The sequence below is a fragment of the Syngnathus typhle genome, linkage group LG9 (assembly GCF_033458585.1).
Source record: "Syngnathus typhle isolate RoL2023-S1 ecotype Sweden linkage group LG9, RoL_Styp_1.0, whole genome shotgun sequence".
NCBI classification, from domain to species: Eukaryota; Metazoa; Chordata; class Actinopteri; order Syngnathiformes; family Syngnathidae; genus Syngnathus; species Syngnathus typhle.
This window is the reverse complement of record NC_083746.1, coordinates 7,313,372-7,332,493: the sequence shown is the minus strand read 5'-3', so window position 1 is coordinate 7,332,493 and position 19,122 is coordinate 7,313,372. Positions and strand designations below refer to the sequence as shown.

Below are 19,122 nucleotides of genomic sequence, written 5' to 3'. Positions count from 1 at the left end.
TTCGTGATCAAACACAAGTGAAGTGCTTTACTTTATATAAATAAGCTCTTTATTTACAGGTCAAGACACTTTCCAGTCATATAAAAATAGCAGTTTGCTGGCACAAAATTATTTTCCTGAATGGATGCTTATCAAATAGAAAACATGAACCCCTTGCTCCTAGTACTGTGGTTAAAAAAAGCTCCTCTTTGTTTGCATAGCAATGTGTCATATTCAACTGGAGGAGTCCACATGTTGACAAATTGCTTTAATTAACTTCACATTCTCTCTTTTGAATTGGTAAAGAACTAACTTAATCTTGAGCTCCGGCACTCTCAGTTGAAGTTAAACTTGAAGTGAAAGTTTCCCGATCCGAATGGGTTGAAGTTGTTGAATTGATGTCCTCCGCGGTGAACTTGCTGACTCTCAGGGTCCATGGGGTCTTCGCCGTGGTCAAACTTGGTTCGCATTTCTGAAGGATGCGGAGCAAAACACAGTTATTGCCTTGATTGGCCATTACCGCAGTGCCTTTTAAAAGTCTGACTTTCTTCCGGTTTGCTGAGTTGATTGTCGTTCTTACCCGGGTCGGTTAAGACCTCCTTGGCCTGAACAATGTCTATGAACTTCTTTTCAGCCGCCTTCTTTTCTTCTAAATCTTGGAAGTTGTCCGGGTGCCACTGTTGTGCCAGTTTTCTGTACGCTTTGATGATCTCTTTCTTCTGGGCCGTCCTGTTGTGTACCATAACAACCTCAATGACATTTTGTGAAGAATGTTTGCAAGTTTGTACCTCTTGACTCCCAAGATTTTGTAGTAGTCTCTCTTCTTAGACTGCTTCAAAAGGCGCTGGGCTTTCTCCAGACCTTCTTGGATATGACGGTCATTCTCGCTGTGTTCGGTTGCACTTTGGTAATCCTTAATAGCTGTAACACGGGAGGAAAAGATCATTTAGTCATACTCATTCTCAACCAATCGGTGGGGAAAAAAAGTTTACATCCAATCCAAATGGTGTTTAAGTTTTTGGGTTTGGATTTAATGTCAGTCCCAAATGTAGGTTATATTTGATTATTATTTTTTTTTACTTTGAGTTTAACTGTATTGGTAGAGCACTTTAAAACAAGCCCTGCTGAATACAAAAAATATTGAGTGCCACCAATTTGAACTGATTCTTATCTACATTCAAAATGATACCTTTATTCCAAAAACCTACACTGTAAAACACATTTTTATGTCATACTCAATATTTTTTTTTATTGGAGCATCATCCCTCACTTTGAGCACGTGTTGCAGCTGCTCCAGGCTGCTTGTGCTAAAAGGTGAACTAAGTGGTTTCGGGCCATGACATTAAAAGCCACCGCGACCACGTCTGAGCGCTCCTGCCGTGTTCATAGTGCATTTGAGCTGAGTGACAGAGTTGGACAAGACGCTCAAAGAGGTTGTCGGGTCTGCGTCTGCCTGGAGGGAAGCTGCCGTTAAACAGACACGATTGGGTGCTTTTTGCAATACGTGGTTGTAATGTCTGAGGATCGCATTCAAGTGACAAGTTCAGACAAACGGCAACCGAGGTTTGCCAAAGACAACAGCGGCTGTCAGGTGGGAAAGGAGATTATTCACCATCTGCTCTCATTTGATGTTGGGATGCTTAAGGGACACTTATTAGAGCCGCTGGCTAGATTAAAAAAAAAAAAAAAAAAGCCTAAAGCTCCGAGCCTACGTACCATTGCACAGATGATGAACACCGTATAAAAAGAAAGGATATAAAATGACAATGCTTACCCTCCTCATATTGTTCATTTTGGATGTGGGCCTCGGCCCTGTTCTTCAACGCGTCAACGTTGTGCGGGTCTGACTGGAGGACTTGGCCGCACACCTTAATGGCTCTGTCGGGCTGCTGCTGGCTCTGTGAGAGTGAACACGCGACTTTTAACAAGAGTTCTTATAAACCTAAAAGAGCAGTAAGGAGGGTCGGTTTTTTTTATTTACATGTGTCAACGCGTGGCAGATGCGCTCATTCGCCAGCATTATGAAACGAGGCACATTGGGCTCCGTCTTCATCACCGTCTCAAATTTACTTACAGCCTCCTCGTACCTGAAAGGTAAAGGCAAAACGATGAGGTGCTAAAATTATTCAAGAGCCATGTAATGCAGCGTTTCTCAGACCACCAGTAGTATGTGGGCTCCCTCTAGCGGTTAGCACAAAATCAGGTTACAGTCGCTTTTTTTTTTTTTTTTATTGTTTCAAATATTTTGATTGAACGTCTTTTAGGTAGTTTCTTATCTCCCTATTTTAAGAACAGTTTAAGCATAATGTCAAACAATAAAAACGTGCCGTGCTTCTGACGGACACTTAGGCCTACTTGTCCAATCTAATGTAGATCATAATGGTGATGCCCAGTGTAAACACATAATTACTGATGTAATGTATTCTCACATGACTTATGAGCCAACACACACACACACACCTCTGCTCTTGGATGAGTTCCTCAGCAGACAGGATTTGTTTGTTGAGCTTTTTGACCTGCTTGTAGTGACTGAAGCATTGCTTGTGATCGGGGTCCAGCTTTAGGCACTCGCGCACCTCACTGCGCATCACACCAGAGGAGAAAGGGGAAAAAGTGCATAAATTCTAATCCATCGTTACATAAACTTGTTTCATCTCTTTGCATTGTTCCTATCGTGTTCTTACTTGAGGGACATTTCATGGTCGCCCATGTTGTAGTAGATGGTGCTGAGCTGGTAGAAGGCTTGCGTGTTGTCATTCCTCAACTTGGACGAGACCTTCAGGTCACTGATGGCCTTCCCCATTTCGCCCATTTGAATGAAGCACTCGGCGCGCATCTCGCGAGACGTCACGTCCCAAACACAAGTCTGTAACGTGGGACATAGCTGACTTAAGCTGTGGATAAACGTGAGCAAGCAATTATAGGGATGGCGCACAAGTTGACGCGTCTTGCCTCAATGATGGTGTCAAACAGGGCAGCCGCCCCAGCGTAGTCTTTACTGTTGTAGCTGTTCCGCGCTTCAGCAACCAGACGCTGGATCTCGTCGGATTTTATCAGCTGCTTCTGGGCCTCTCGTGCCTCATTGTCAGTAGGGTGGACCTTCAACTGAACCATCACATGCAGTAGTCAGTTAGACATGTTTCAAATGACACCGTTTAGGAGTTTTGGCTGTAGAAAATGAACAAAATAGAATGTAGAAGTGCTCTATGTACAAAAATGTTTCTAGTACAGAGGATTTCAATAGTTTGATGGCTCTGTGTGACACCAGTTGAATAACTACTGGCAATGTAGCAGCAGAGCAACACTGACACCTTCAGGTCAAACCAAATCCATGTCCACTCACCACCTTCCGGAAGTCATCCTCTGCTTCGTCCAGCATGCCTTGCTTCAGAAGAAAGTTTCCCCTCTGGAGACGTGCCTGATGAAGGTTCGAATAACAATTTGTTAGATGCCAAACAATGTATGAAGGTTATTTTTATCGGTACAATGGGTTAGAAGTGCAACACTCACAGATGTGAAGTCAGGTTTGAGTTCGATGACTCTGCTCAAATCTGGCAACGCCGACTTAGACTTGCCCATGGCCAGAAACACTGTGGCTCTCCTGTAATAGGCCAAGTAGTTTTTGGAATCTCCATCTGATCAGAGGACAGCAATGTTTCATGACATGGAGATACATAGGCAACGAGATGGGACATATGATATTGCTGTTTTTAGGCTACTTACCCACAGCGGCATGGAAGTGAGAGAGAGCGTCGGCTAGTTGTCCTGCTGCGAGCAGTTTCTTGCCCATCTCCATGTGATGGTCTACGCTCCCTTCCCTGCCACACTTGACTCCTGACAAAACAAGGGGCTAAGGGTTTGACACTATCTGCCAATGACCTCAAATCTGGGGTTAATGGACAGTTTGGGGATATTATAAGGAAGAGGAAATGTGCATCCTCTTTGATGTGTTACTTGATTAGGCTCCAAGGCAGGTCACTATTTTATAATGAGTGAGACTTTTCCCAACATGAAGATTATTGAGAGAGTTAACATGCATCTTTGACATATATATAGCAGTGAATGAGTTTCACCCAGACACTGTTCCAACTTGACTGATGACATTTGAAATCCAATGCAAGTCATCAGAGCCGTGGAACGATCAAAAATATACAGCAACATTATGCATCATGGGTTCGTGCAATCATGCAAGGTACAAACTAAGATCGCACGTATAAAGAGTACTCAATACTTTCATTTTTGATCAGGTAGATCCTTTTTAATGCAATAATTTATTGGTCGCTCGAAAATCTACGTGTCTTTCTTCCTGGTCTAAATAGACAAAATTATGAAAACAAGTTTACTTTTCAGTGGGGACTGTACTTGTTTATTTGAGAACTAAATATTACAATACGTCACTTTTTAAGGTCCTTAATACACAACCAAGGACACATTTAACAGTGCCAACAAGCTACAAATGTATAAAATAGATGGGAAACTGTTAGCTAGCCTGCTAATGTATTGACATATAAGGCTACGTTAACGTTAGCAGTTACCGATTTAGCTAACGCTCGTCCGTCGTTGTATGAAATGACCAAAAAGTAGCCATCTACTGTCGTAAAACCTAACGCAAACTATTTCTAGGTTACTACTGTTCGACTTACCTTCGAATCGCATGTCAATCAAAACAAGAACATATGGCAAATAAGTTAGTAGCTTGTGTGCCATGTGCTCCCCGGAAACCATGGTTAAATCCCACTCGAATGCTTCTTGGTGTCCGTGGCGTGATGACAATTGTTCAAAAGTGACGTTATTGCAAATGTGTTTGGGTTTGAAGTCCAAACCAGTCCCATGTGATGACAGCTATGAAGCGATGAGCTGTAAGGAAGCTCTCCTCTCGTTCCTCGTCTCCTTCACTGGCAGCCACACACAACTCCGCGGACCGGTCGTGGGACACGATGATTGGCTGCCAGGTTGACAAAGCCACGCCCATCCGAAATGCTTCAACTGAGTGGAGCCACGGCAGCACACAATGGCGTGATCGGATACACCCTTCCAGTTTTATGAAGCAATTTACGTTAATTTTCCCCATTTGTACTCATATTTTTATATAAGGATTTGTTCTGCGTATGGAAGAACAAACCTCTACAAACTAGGGGCTCAAGGTGGCCCCCTTTTCTGAGACTAAATTGACATATTTTACATGCTGTGCATTGTATTTCATATTAAAGTCCCAAAAATAAATCCAATGTCCATTTAGGGCAGTGCTTCTCAAATAGTGGGGCGCGCCCCCCTTGGGGGGCGCGGTGCTATTCCTGGGGGGGGCGCGTGTGACCCTGGGGAACAGGCTTTTTTTTGGCAGTTCTAGAATAAAGTGTAATTGCGCGTTTACTACAGCAGGGGGCAGTGGCGCTCTCATTGTTACTTCTGTCACGTTTGCGACAGTGCAACATTTTACGACTTACAAGACAAGTTAGGATAGTCACGGTGGGGAGGGGGGGCGCGAATAGTTTTCTTCTTGCTAGGGGGGGGCGTAACAGAAAATAATTGAGAAGCACTGGGTTAAATAAAGGTTAACCTAAAAAAAAAAAAAAAAACAAAGTGAACCCTGAACTTCGACCCCGCGGTGACCCCGTGGTGACCCCGTGGTGACCCCTGGGTGACCTTTGAACCCTGAACTTTCAACTCTAGTTAAAAATCGAAAATGTGCACATGACCCCGTGAACTTTGAACCGACCTTTGACCCCTGGGTGAACTTTGAACCGTAAACTTTGACCTTTGACCCCTAGCTAATTACGTTTTTTTTTTTTTTTTTAAACCGGCATAGCAGAACGATCCATGGTCTTCAGATGCCGCGCTGTCGCCATCTCCTGGTCAGTTAGTGAAATGCTTTTGCTGATGTTTTTTTTTCTCTCAATTAAAACAAATCAATTAGCCAGTTGGTTTTCTTTATTTAATATCTATTATCAGACAAAACCAAATTGTGAATCAGTCACCTAGGCTATAGCAGAACAAACAATCCATGGTCTTCAGATGCCACGCTGTCGCCATCTCCTGGTCAGCTAGTGAAATGCTTTTGCTGTTTTTTTCCCCTCTCAATTAAAACAAATCAATCAGCCAGTTGGCTTTCTTTATTTAATATCTGATATCAGACAAAACCAAATTGCGAATCAGTCACCTAGGCTATAGCAGAACAAACAATCCATGGTCTTCAGATGCCACGCTGTCGCCATCTCCTGGTCAGCTAGTGAAATGCTTTTGCTGTTTTTTTTCCCTCTCAAGATTCAAGATTCAAGATTCAAGAGTTTTTTATTCGCCATGTTTGAGCGTGCCAAACAAGGAATTTGACTTCGGTAGAAACACACCCTCTGTTCAACATTTAGGTGACTAACAACATTCAGGACATGTGAATAATGGCAGAAACAGTGTAGACAAATTCAAAAAGGTGTGAGGAGCAGGATGTTATTGCACAGTAATGTCTCTGAGACTCTATGAGTGGTGTGAGTTCATCAGAGCAACAGCCTGGGGGAAGAAGCTGTCTCTGTGTCTGCTGGTTTTGGCGTACCGAGCTCTATAACGCCGTCCGGAGGGGAGTAGTTCAAACAGACTGCAACCCGGGTGAGAAGGGTCTGTAGAGATGTTCCTTGCCCGATTCCTGGTCCTGGACAGGTACAAGTCTTGGATAGATGGGAGGTTGATTCCAATGATCTTTTCTGCAGTTCTGATTGTCCGTTGTAGTCTGTGCTTGTCTTGTTTGGAGGCCGATCCAAACCAGACAGTGATGGAGGTGCAGAGGACAGACTGGATGATGGCAGTGTAGAAGGTCTTCAGAAGCTCCCGCGGCAGGTTGAACTTCTTGAGCTGTTTCAGGAAGTACAGCCTCTGCTGGGCCTTCTTCCGGACAGAGTCTATGTGGCCAGTCCATTTCAGGTCCCGAGAGATTGTGGTTCCCAGGAACTTGAAGGTGTCTGTGGAAAGAATAGTATTACTGCGGATAGTGAGGGGTAAAAGTGGTGAAGGGTCTCGCCTGAAATCCACTGTCATCTCCACGGTCTTGAGCGGGTTCAGCTCCAGATGGTTTTGACTGCACCAGTGGACCAGCCGCTCCACCTCCTGTCTGTACGCAGTCTCATCTCCGTCCTGGATCAGTCCGATGAGAGTGGTGTCGTCTGCATACTTCAGGAGCTTCACAGGAGAGTCACCTGAGGAGAAATCATTGGTGTAGAGGGAGAAGAGCAGTGGGGAGAGGACGCACCCCTGAGGGGCTCCAGTGTTGGTGGTCCGGGTGTCAGATGTGATGTCCCCCAGCCTCACACGCTGTCTCCTGTTGGTCAGGAAGCTGGTGATCCACTGACAGGTGGAAGCAGGCACCGCAAGCTGGATAAGCTTCTGTTGGAGGATGTCAGGGGCGATGGTGTTGAACGCCGAGCTGAAGTCCACGAACAGGATCCTGGCGTACGTTCCTGGGGTGTCCAGGTGGTGCAGGATGTAGTGCAGTCCCATGTTGACCGCATCATCCACTGACCTGTTTGCCCGGTAGGCAAACTGGAGGGGGTCAAGCAGGGGGCCCGTGGCCTCCTTCAGGTGGTTCAGCACTAACCTCTCGAACGATTTCATGACCACAGATGTCAGTGCGACGGGTCTATAGTCATTCAGACCTGTGATGGCGGGCTTCTTGGCTACTGGAACGATGGTGGAGCTCTTGAAGCACGAGGGCACCTCACACAGCTCCAGAGAACGGTTGAAGATCCGTGCAAAGGTGGGCGCCAGCTGCTCAGCGCAGACTTTCAAGCAGGAAGGTGACACGCCGTCTGGGCCCGGTGCCTTCCTGGTTTTTTGTCTCCGGAACATCTGGCGCACTTCCTCCTCGCGGACCTGGAGTGCGGGCGCGGCCTCTGCAAGAGAGTGAGTGGGTGACAGCGATGATAGAGGTGTGGACAGAGCAGTTGTGGGGAGAGGTGAGTATGTAGATTGTGTTGCAGGCGGTCCCGTTGTGTGGGAGGACCGATCAAACCTGCAGTAGAACTTGTTTAGCTGGTTAGCAAGTCTTGGGCTCTCTACAGGACGGGTGGTTCGTTTCTTGTAGCCCGTGATGCTCTGCAGACCTTTCCACACCGTTGAGGGATCAGGATTGGCAGAGAGGTGTCTCTTCAGGTTCTCCCCGTAACACCTCCTGGCTTTCCTGAGCTCTCGGTTCAGCGTGTTTCTGGTCTGCCTGAACAGCTCGCGGTCGCCGCTCCTGTAGGCCTCCTCCTTGACTTTGCGCAGCCTCCTGAGGTTCGGTGTAAACCAAGGTTTGTCGTTGTTGTACGTGCAGAAGGTCTTAGTCTGCACACACAGATCCTCACAAAAACTGATGTATGATGTGACAGTGTCAGTGAGTTCATGCAAGTCTGAAGTTGCAGCTTCGAAAGCTCCCCAATCGGTGCAGTCAAAGCAGGCTTGGAGGTCCTGCCTTGACTCCACTGTCCACTTCCTCACAGTCCTCACCACAGGCTTAGAAGTTTTTAGTTTCTGCCTGTAGGCCGGGATCAGATGAACTAGACAGTGGTCCGATAGTCCTAAAGCTGCGCAAGCCGCAGAGTGGTATGCATCCTTGATCACGGTGTAGCAGTGGTCCAGAGTCTGTGCCCCTCTGGTGGGACACGTTACGTGCTGTCTGTATCTGGGGAGTTCGTGTGCGAGGTTCGCCCTGTTAAGATCACCTAGAACAATGATTAGTGAGTTTGGTAGAAGTTTCTCCATGTCTGTTACCTGGTCAGCCAGCATCTGCGTGGCTTCACTCGCACGTGCGTGTGGTGGAATGTAAACAGCCGCCATGACGATCGAGGAGAACTCCCGTGGTGAATAGAACGGCCGGCAGTTTATGAAAAGTGTTTCTAGGAGAGGGCTGCAAAACTCTTTCAACACCGTGACATCAGTACACCAACGTTCATTAATGTAGAAACAGACACCACCTCCCTTTGATTTTCCGGAGAGCTCCGCGCTGCGATCTGCTCGCATTAGCTTGAACCCGGCTAGCTCCACGGCGTGGTGGGGGGTTCGTTCGCTAAGCCACGTTTCCACAAAGCACAGCGCGGCGGATCTGCTGAAGTCCGTGTTCCTTGAAGTGAGGAGCAGCAGTTCATCCATCTTGTTCGCCAGGGAGCGGACATTCGCCAGATGAATTGACGGTAGGGCAGAACGGAACCCTTTCTGCCTCAGCCTTACGAGTGCGCCGGCTCGCTTACCGCGCCGCCGTCGTCGCGCTAGCTTGTACGCTAGCTTGTACAGCACCGCCGCTCCGGCTAGAATCTCCGACAAACAGTCTGAATCGGAGAGAACAGGAGGGAAAGTACCAGAAGAAGTCTGTCCGATGTTTAACAGAGCTTCTCTGGTAAAAGTGATCCGGGATGGACAGCAGAGGACACAGAAAACACACAAAATAAGACAAATAAACAGAGAGCGACTCACCGTGGCTGCCATCCGCGGCGCCATCATATGACGTTTTCAATTAAAACAAATCAATCAGCCAGTTGGTTTTCTATATTTAATATCTGATATCAGACAAAACCAAATTGTGAATCAGTCACCTAGGCTATAGCAGAACAAACAATCCATGGTCTTCAGATGCCACGCTGTCGCCATCTCCTGGTCAGCTAGTGAAATGCTTTTGCTGTTTTTTTTGTCCTCTCAATTAAAACAAATCAATCAGCCAGTTGGTTTTCTTTATTTAATCTCTGATATCAGACAAAACCAAATTGTGAATCAGTCACCTAGGCCAGTGCTTCTCAAATAGTGGGGCGTGCCCCCCTTGGGGGGCGCGGTGCTATTCCTGGGGGGGCGCGTGTGACCCTGGGGAACAGGCTTTTTTTTTGGCAGTACTAGAATAAAGTGTAATTGCGCGTTTACTACAGCAGGGGGCAGTGGCGCTCTCATTGTTACTTCTGTCACGTTTGCGACAGTGCAACATTTTACGACTTACAAGACAAGTTAGGATAGTCACGGTGGGGAGGGGGGGCGCGAATAGTTTTCTTCTTGCTAGGGGGGGGCGTAACAGAAAATAATTGAGAAGCACTGATTTAGGGCAATTTTAGAATGGTGGCGCAGTTGGTTTACTCCAGAAAAAAAGATTCTACTGTTGTATCAAAATGAGTTACAGAAGTGTTCCAATATATTTGCTTTATAAATCCCCTTCATATACCACCATTGCATTCCCCTTTTCAGTCAACCTCTCTCATATTTGATGGTTTAGTTGGTTGAAAATAATTGTTGTCCTCTTAAAAATGAACTCAGACGTATGCATTTGTTGCAGTTGTTCCGGTACTACCGATCACTCCGGAAAGGCTGCTGCCGTTACTACTACTGCTTCTGCTACTACGAGTATCACTACTACTAGTACCACGACTAGCTGGACGACTCTGTACTTTCCTGCTCCCACTCACATTTGAGAGAGCCATCTGCTTTGTCGGCGGAACCATGTAGGGATCTGGGAACAGGTAGGCGGGGTCTGCATCATAACTGAAATTAAAATGAATGCATTTTTAATTTATATGGTGCTTTTAGCACAAGGACGGTGCAGTTAGTATTTGTTGGCTACCTTGATTGGCATCCTTCCCTCCCTGCAAAGATACTGTAAAGAAGACCTCCAACCACGAGTAAAGTTGAGCCACCCCAGCCGATGAACACGCCAACACCAATTTCAAACCTAAATGGAAGAGGAGATAAAAAATAAAAATCATTTATAAAGGGTTTACATCATAAACACACAAACCAAAAACAAATATTAATCCGAAGAAATGTCCTTACTTTTGTTCTTTGTAATGATCATCTTGGAATTCTGATCTTATTTTATTGCCGTAATAGGAGAAAGCAGTCATTGAACACAACCCTGAAACAAAAACACATCGTAAAATATACACAAACCAGCCACAATATTAGACACAGCTACAAAAATCTAATCACATCCAACACCAGAGATGTATCATAAAAATATTAAAATGTTTAAGCTTTATTTTTATACTGTTTCATTCACAAGATACCTCAATGTGTACTTACACAAGACAACATTTAGGGGAATTTACAAACCAAAGAATGCAAGAAATGTAAAACTTTGTTGTTGTTGGTTGAGTTTGTGGGCATCTACTAAAACTATACTGCAAAAAGTGAATAAATATAAAAACCCAAGTCCCCTGAAGCTGTGCATGCATGTCTTTAGATTTTAGCTGTGCCTATTTAAGTCTTACCAGCAAAGAGGTAATTCATCCCCCCAGCAAAAGTCACTCTCGCCTTGGCTAACTCGGAGCCGCCGATCTTAGTGCACTTCATTCCCACCATAACCAGGACTGAGCCGAAGAACGCCATGATGATGGCGGTGATGATGAGGGCGCGACACATGTGAATGTCCCCTGCAAAGAGTTTCCACACACCAAACAAATGGAATTAGTGGTGAGTTTACAAAAGGGGCAGAGAAGTGCAGTGCCGCACTATATCCACCAGATGGCAGTAGCACTACCCCTACCTCTAGCCTTCACCTAGGGAGGTGTATTGTTTTATGGGGCAGCACACGAGCAACTGTGTTGCAAATTTTTCCATAATAAAATAATTTAGATCCCACTATGATTTGAACTAAGGTCATTGGAGTGACTAACCCATAGCCCTAAACCCAACCCTAACCCTAACCCTAACTACGGCCCCAACCCTAGCTCTAACCTTAACCCTAGCTCTAACCCTAACCCCATGGTTTTATGGAACCATATACTATAAACGAATCTACAGTACTGCATTGTGAATCCAAGTGTAGCATACTTACAGTTGAGTGCAAGCAAGGACGGGATGCCCTTGCAGTCCGACACTCCGGTGGAATCGGACACACAATCCTTCCACAAGTTGGAGAAGTAGTTAGAGGTGGTCAAGACAATGCTGCCCACCTCAGACCAGGTCCAGATCTCCGTGGGCATGGTGGAGCACACCAGGATCCATCCTGAAACGCACGTCACAAAGCAGCCGATCTCCATGTACATCACCACTGTCCTGTAACCCATCTTTGCTTTGAAATGAACAATTAGAGGAAGACTCGCTGGTAGGAGTGTGGGTGGATCAGTGTGTGCTCTCGTAATGATGATGATGTCGAGGCTGTATGTGTGTTCTTCACCTCTTGTCATGCCTCTCCTGTGTTTAATGAGGGTCACTGTGATGTGTTTGTTGTTAGTAGGAAATCAGCATGGCTTACCAGCATGGGTCCAGTTTGGGGTGTTGATTTCTTGTCGGTCCTGTCAGAAAACTAGCTGATAAAGAAAATCATTGAGGTAAAACGATCTGTTTAATTGCATAAAGAGTTTGTTGATGATTTTTAAATATTCTTTTTTTATCACTTTTATGTATGGCCAGTGAAGGGTAAACAAGAATAATTGTTTTTCTTACAATGTTAGATCATTTCACCAACAGCATAAAATAATTAATAACATAACTAAAAATAATTAAAAATAGTAATAATATTTTTTATCACTTTTATATATGGCCAGTGAAGGGCAAATGAGAATAATTGTTTTTTACAATGTTAGATCATTTCATCAACAGCATAAAATAATTAATAACATAACTAAAAATAATTAAAAATAAAAATAACAGCAACTTAATTGCAGCAATGAACTTCAATCAAGACATTTTTATATATTATGTACTTTTTATATGTTTATATATATTTCATAATCTCTTTATAGATATTTTTTCTCCCAACATGAACATTTTTCTTCGCATAATAAGACTTGTTGTCTTTCAATGTGACCTGAAAAATTCATACACAACAAATCCATTTACAGACATTACACAAAGGCATCCCTTTCAGAAAACCTCTCTGGTGTTGTCGCAGAGAGTTTGGCTATTTTGGAGCCGCTGGATCTCCTCGAGCCGTAATAAGTTCCATAAAGCCTGTTGGATCTGTAATAGCCGGTGTACATGCTTCTTCCTCGTGTGCGAGGGTCCATGTATGTGCCCCCACCGTAGGTATAGACAACTTGACTGTACAGAGAACAAACATTCATCAAGAAATGTGATCGTTCTGATTACAGACTTCTTTTTTTTTTTTTTTCAAACAAGGAAAAAAGTTACTTTGGCCTACCTTTTAGATAGGAGTACTCTTAACACAGTGGCTGCATAAAAGAGAGCTCCTAAAAGGATCAAAAAACTTCCGACCAATCCGAGAAATATGGGCGGGCCTAAGTCGTACCTATCAGTTCGGAAAGAGACATAATGGAAAGCAATTATTTGGTGATTTTTGGAGGATTTGTCCACAGTACCTAAAAAAAGGAATTAATTTAATACATATTTTTCATTGGACATTTCTAACACAAAAGATAAAAATTGTACCGTAAGAGTCCAGGTGCTAAGTTGACAGCAAAGGTGTTCCTGGCAACTCTGTTGATGTATAAGCAGTAGGCCGCAATATCAGACACTCCTGCGTACAGAGCAACATGTGTGGGCACAACATTGATAGGAACACAAGTGAGACACGCATGTTTTACTCACCACCCGCAAAGTGAAAGACCGCACCGGCGAAAAGCATCTTGTCCTTACTCAGCTCGTCTCCGCCGAGGTAGGTGCACTCCATGCCCAGGAAGCACAAGACGGCGGCGAAGAAGCCCAAAGTCAGGCCGCACATCAGCAAGCCTCGCACCCCCTGGACGTACGCTTAAGGACACAAAAAAAACAAATGGAAACTTATTTGCTTAATAGTACCAATGAGCACAGTCTTACGCGTGACACTCCAGAGCACAGGGAAGTCTCTACAGTTGGTGACGGCCGTGGAGTCGGTGAAGCAGTCCTTCCACAAATTGGACCAGTACCAGGCTACCTTGATGATGAACGAGCCGCCCTGGCCGCCGATCTGGCTGATCCTCCAGAAGTCCATAGCCATGGTACACAGCACAAAGAGCCAGCCCAGCGTGGAAATCAGGAAGCCGAACACTTGGATCAGACGTTTACGCATCTTCAAAAGTCCACACAGATGAGTTGAAGAGCTTTTTTGGTTGCTGATTTGTGAAGTGTGTGTAAGGTGGGAGCATGTGTGTGTGTTTGTGCGGTGTGTCATCAGTGTTGATAAGGGCGTCTTACCTGATGGAAGGCTATTTACTGTAAATATTCCGGAGTGTGCCATGATGCCGTCTCACTTCGACGTGTACATGCTATGCTGACAGAATGACACAGAGAGGAAGCAAAAAAAGCACAACAACACAATACGCTCAACTTTCAACATTTATTCACAAAGTGTTTTTTTTAATATCAAAATGCCATAGTAGTGATAGTACAAAACAATAATGGTCAGACCCAGAGTATGTAGTCAGTGTAAAGCAAAATGCAAGATACTTCCCTTAGAATTAGAGGGTGAATAAATTCGCTTCAAAACATTGGTTGAACATTATCACGTCAGATCGTTAGCTATCGTGTAAACGTGCCCTCTAGTGGCCCTGACTGGTATAGCAACAGACATCAGCGCAACACATTTTTATTTATTCAGCATTGTTTCAGTGTTTTCTGGTGGTTATTGTTTTTATGTTCTTTATTTATTGTTTTGACTGCCTTCATGTCTAATTGTACTCTATGTACAGCACTGTGGGTGTAGATATGTTTTTTTTTATCTGGAGAAAAAGAAAATATGTAGTTTGTTGTTTGAGTGAAGATAAAAGTAAGTTTTGTTTAGTTTGAAGTAAAAAGAAATATATATATATATATATACATTCTAATTCTGCTGCACAGGCTACAAAAATGTACCAAAAACACCAAAAAAATAAAAAGTAAAATGAACAATCACGAATGTTGGAATTATCCGTATGAGATTTTTGTTAAAAAAACACTTTTTAGTATTTTGGGGGGAAAACGTAACATTTGGGGATAAATTTGAAAAAAAAAGAAAAGATTAACTGTATTTTCCCCACTAAATTATTTTTTGCTGTAGTGTTTGAAAACTGCAAAGAACTTCGACACACCTATTTTTCATTGGACCGCAATGACCTTTCATTATGACTGTAGTAATAAATTCACCTAGTGCTCAACAAAAACCTTTCCTCCGGTGCAATGTTATCTTTTCTTCCACACTATCTTACCCACCACGCGGCGTCTCTTAATATTCACATCATTTACACGTATATGTTCTTATCAAAGTTAGGAGCCCTGGAGGAGCTGCTGTTTTCAGGAGGCTGCCTCTGGCTCACAGACGGCCCTCTTCCTCTTTGGTAGGAGGAGATATGTGACTGTGAGGCAGCGCCTTTGTAGACATAATTTGTTTGGCTGCGGGTGCACAAACACACATAACGCTGATTTACCATCCACAAGCCATCTTATGCGATCCAGTACAGGAAATTATGCATTGTATTAGATTCTGCAGGTGTACCTATTAAAATCTCCTTAGGTAACTTGTCCATACTGACCTTTTCTTACAGTCTGCCACCGAGAAGCAGAGCACACATCCGCCAAGAATACAGAGCACAGAACCTGCCCAGCCAATGAAGAGTGCTGCTCCCAGTTCATACCTAAAATGGATTAAAGAGTAGCTTTTACACCAGGTGACCCGTTCGAAATTATTTCAACTCTATAAAAAATATTTCTTACTTTTGTGCAACATACAATGGGTTGAAAAATTCCGATGTTATGCGATGTGCATAGAGGGAACAACCTGAAAGTGAGCACAGACCTGAGGAAGAACGTGGTGGACAGTAATGAAATTAAGTCAAGCTCTTCAGAATCACAATTTCATCCCCCACATTCTTTTTACAGAAAGAAACATACATGCTTTTGTTATTAAATCAATTAATGAATAAATACAATTTTTGGTAAACACAAAAAATGTTGAATTTGGTGTTACACAAAATGTGCCCCCCCTCCCAAAATTAATTTTAGGATGTTTTTCTTTGGGGTGGGGGTTATAAAAAAAAGTTGTAAATTCAGAGATGCACATCTATATGTAAAATAAATAATAAAAAAATAAAATAAAATAATAATAATAATAATAAATAACAAAACAAATATATATAATAATAATAATAATGTAATGCATTGGATTTACATAGCACAAGAAAATAAATAAAAATGGCTTGCATGTTTCAAAATAGCCTTTTACTTTTACGAGGGGAGGGTATGATGGCGACCTTTCTTACCGCTGAGGATAAAGCTGACACCGGCGAAGCAGGCGATTCTCGCTTTGCTCTTGTCACTTCCTCCAATTTTGGTACACTTCATCCCCACCAGGGCGAAGACGGTACCAAAAAAGCCCAGACACACCGCTGCAATCATCAGCCCTCTGCAAGCTTGGATGTAACCTGCGCAAACACAAACAATCAGCCACAGATCGACAACTTCCCGACCTTTTGACAAATACGCACATTAAGCATGCAGCGGAATTAGTCACAAGATTTTATTCAGAGGCAAATATTAGCTCAGAACTAGTCAGCCGTGGTCGAAAGTGCCTAAGGCCCCGTTTCAATCTCCTTGATAAGCTCAAAGAATCAGTCAACTGGGGCTAAACATTGACATATTTTACAGTAAATGGTGTTGATCGCAGTGCTGATGGAAATCTGGATCTTCCGTTTGCGCTTTTCAAAGTGAGGAAATTTGGAAATAAGAAAACTCAGAGAGGGCAAAAGTCCGCCTGACCATCCAGCGCCAGCATGGAGGGAAAATCTTTGCAGTTGGACACCCCGGTGGAATCGGTGACGCATGTCTTCCACAGGTTGGCCCAGTAAGTTGCCGTGGTGATGACCGTCCCATCCAGCGAGGACACCTTCCAGTAGTCTGTCGGCAGGGTGGACGACACGAGGACCCATCCCGAGGTGGCTAGTGCAAAGGCCAGAATCTCCTGATACATGCTGCTCCGAATGACTCTGCGCCGACTCCGTCGATTGCGCCGACGATTGATTAATGGTTCCCAGGCGCTTGAAAAAGTTGCCAGGATGTGCAACGCTAAGTTGGTTAATATGTCATAGATTTTTCTATTCCGCCACAGGGAATTTGGACCTGAACTTCAACATGAGGCTTTGTCATGTGGTCCTCCGAGCCCTTGCCAACGTTTCACGCGTATGGACGATGTAGTTTAAGATTAAAAGAAGAGGTTTTGGATGTTCAGACTGACTCTGAGTATCAAGTAACCACTGAGAATCTTGTGTTGCAAATTAGATTGTTTCCGTAATTCTTAGAACCGTTACAAATTAGTCAAGCTTTAGTAAAGATTTGTACTCAGAACCTCTCAACGGCGAGGGCGACATGCTTATCACCTAGCTGCTCTTATACGATTATTCCTTTTGAGTTGATATTATTAAACCTTGAATATCTTCTCTGGTATATTATACAGTAAAATCTGGAGCGGATTTGTCAAGCTCAAACCCAAACATATGGTGCAAGGACGCATGAATGTTTCACCAGCTTCCTTTTGCTGATGTTTAAATAAACAACTGTTCTCACAACAGTGCTCGAATAATTCATTGACAGCATGTCCTCTAACGCTTAACAAGCTTTTGTGCAAAGATTTACATTCAATAGCGGGTAGGCAGACTCATCATCATCATCCATTCAACTAAAGATCAGTGTGATAAAAATCACACTTAAATTCCAGTGAACAAAATGTATTCTGATGAGATCTCATTCAACTCCGGTAAACAATGATGCAAAAATAATATTTTTCAATATATTTTACATCCACTTTAATTGTGTTAATAATTTATCTGGAGTTTATCCACCACATAATTATGTTTCAATTATAGTCCTAAAAATAAATAATTACTTCTTCCTATTAGTGGACATAATTATAATAAATTCAGTTGGTATTTTCTAACTATAAATTCAGATTTCTGTAAACCACAGATTGAAAAATAATCATCGGAATACGTTGAGTGCTATTGAGACTAATCTAAATCCAGAAAAAACAAAACAACAGAACAAGTAAGATTAACAGTAACTAAATAATAATTTATGGGGGGGAAAAATACAAGCAAAAGAAAAAAAACAGGTAGAGTAAAATAATCGTATTTAAATATTGGCTTGTTATTGACAGTGGTAAATAGTGTGAATGGTATATGTATAGCAAAGGGCACTGGCATACCGTTTTATCAATAAACAAGTATTATATATTTGGACTTTTCAAAGATAATATTCAGTTTTGATGGAGCGCTCTTTAATGTTCATCGTTGTGGTTGCAATTTGCAGTGCTGTAGAACTTCATCATTTCTCTCATGTAAACTACAAAATGTCTCAGATTGTGTAGCAAATTTTGTGACAGCTGAGTGGACGCTAGTGGTCGTCGAACACCCGGGACATTTCATACAGTTGCATCACATGCACTACAAAACTGATGTTTCACCATGAAATGAGACAAAAGTACATTGAGAACTTCTATTATTGTACAAAAAGTTTGAAAGCAGCAGTAGAATGAGGGAGGCACTCACCGTCCAGGTTCAAGATGGTATGGTGTGGCCTACAATGGAGAGCTCCGAGAGCATTCCCGGCGCAGTTGTTCCACAGGCCCTGCAGCACCCATGTAGCTGTGATGACCGAGGACGCCCGGCTGGTGACCTTCCATTCATTGGACACCGTGGCGCCAATGGTGGCCCCAAGTCCAACGAGGCCGCTGATGAAAGCCAGGATCTGCAAGGCGGACATTTGCTGGCTTTTACAAATGAATGTGATCTTTTTTACAGGAAGAAATACACGCAATTGCCCCGGACAGGTAAATTACACTTTGGACATGTGTTTTCACTGAGATGATTTACAGGACATCAGTCATGGTCAAGGATGGACACAAATGCCTCAAAGTCAAACAGTAATCAGTCTGAGGCAGGAGTTGGTTAGTTATTTTTCGACAATGCCAAAGCACCTCTTTTGTGTGGCCCTGTTTCGGTCTACAAGGAATACCAGGCATCATATTAACACAGCAAATGGCAAAAGTCACGTTTCGGTGTAAGCAAAGTCCACGACAGGTCATCATTTATTTTAGGGAAAGAGGATGACTCGTGATTTCCATTTTAGGGTGCTGTTGCATGCTTCTGTCAAAACACCTGAAGTATCAAGATCTTTTTCATAAATCACACTCTATTTTTATTTATTTGCTCATGTTAACTAATCTCTAGGCAATGGCACTGCCTAATGCAAATGAGCAAACCTGCCCCATATATTGCTGGACCACTGAACCTACTTCTAAAA

The 19,122-nt window shown here is 43.4% G+C and overlaps 3 protein-coding genes and 1 long non-coding RNA gene across 5 annotated transcripts; 1 reads left to right on the top strand and 3 right to left on the bottom strand.

Annotated features, from left to right (window-relative positions):
- Window positions 1-26: 26 nt before the first annotated feature.
- Window positions 27-4,939, bottom strand: dnajc3a (DnaJ (Hsp40) homolog, subfamily C, member 3a). The gene is made up of 12 exons (XM_061287885.1): window positions 4,623-4,939; window positions 3,703-3,813; window positions 3,490-3,614; window positions 3,323-3,397; window positions 2,932-3,084; window positions 2,664-2,845; window positions 2,440-2,559; window positions 1,961-2,066; window positions 1,754-1,877; window positions 768-900; window positions 560-708; window positions 27-451 (listed from the first exon to the last, which is right to left on the bottom strand). The coding sequence occupies exons 1-12, from the start codon at window positions 4,702-4,704 to the stop codon at window positions 315-317; spliced, it is 1,497 nt and encodes a 498-aa protein (XP_061143869.1). The 5' UTR covers window positions 4,705-4,939; the 3' UTR covers window positions 27-314.
- Window positions 4,940-12,240: 7,301 nt separating this feature from the next.
- cldn10l2 (claudin 10-like 2) lies at window positions 12,241-14,159 on the bottom strand. Its single transcript, XM_061287881.1, has 5 exons — window positions 13,693-14,159; window positions 13,465-13,626; window positions 13,306-13,393; window positions 13,058-13,165; window positions 12,241-12,957 (listed from the first exon to the last, which is right to left on the bottom strand). Exons 1-5 carry the CDS (start codon window positions 14,090-14,092, stop codon window positions 12,762-12,764), a joined length of 954 nt encoding a protein of 317 aa, XP_061143865.1. The 5' UTR covers window positions 14,093-14,159; the 3' UTR covers window positions 12,241-12,761.
- A 780-nt stretch (window positions 14,160-14,939) lies between these two features.
- Window positions 14,940-18,582, bottom strand: LOC133160223 (claudin-10-like). Its single transcript, XM_061287883.1, has 5 exons — window positions 18,369-18,582; window positions 16,089-16,250; window positions 15,544-15,625; window positions 15,363-15,464; window positions 14,940-15,222 (listed from the first exon to the last, which is right to left on the bottom strand). Exons 1-5 carry the CDS (start codon window positions 18,580-18,582, stop codon window positions 15,072-15,074), a joined length of 711 nt encoding a protein of 236 aa, XP_061143867.1. The 3' UTR covers window positions 14,940-15,071.
- LOC133160224 (uncharacterized) lies at window positions 15,205-17,390 on the top strand. 2 transcript variants are annotated; one of them, XR_009715827.1, is made up of 3 exons: window positions 15,205-15,497; window positions 16,661-16,760; window positions 16,934-17,390. It is a non-coding gene; the product is annotated as an uncharacterized LOC133160224 (long non-coding RNA). The 2 variants fall into 2 exon arrangements; XR_009715826.1 differs by having other exon boundaries at window positions 16,661-17,390.
- Window positions 18,583-19,122: the final 540 nt, after the last annotated feature.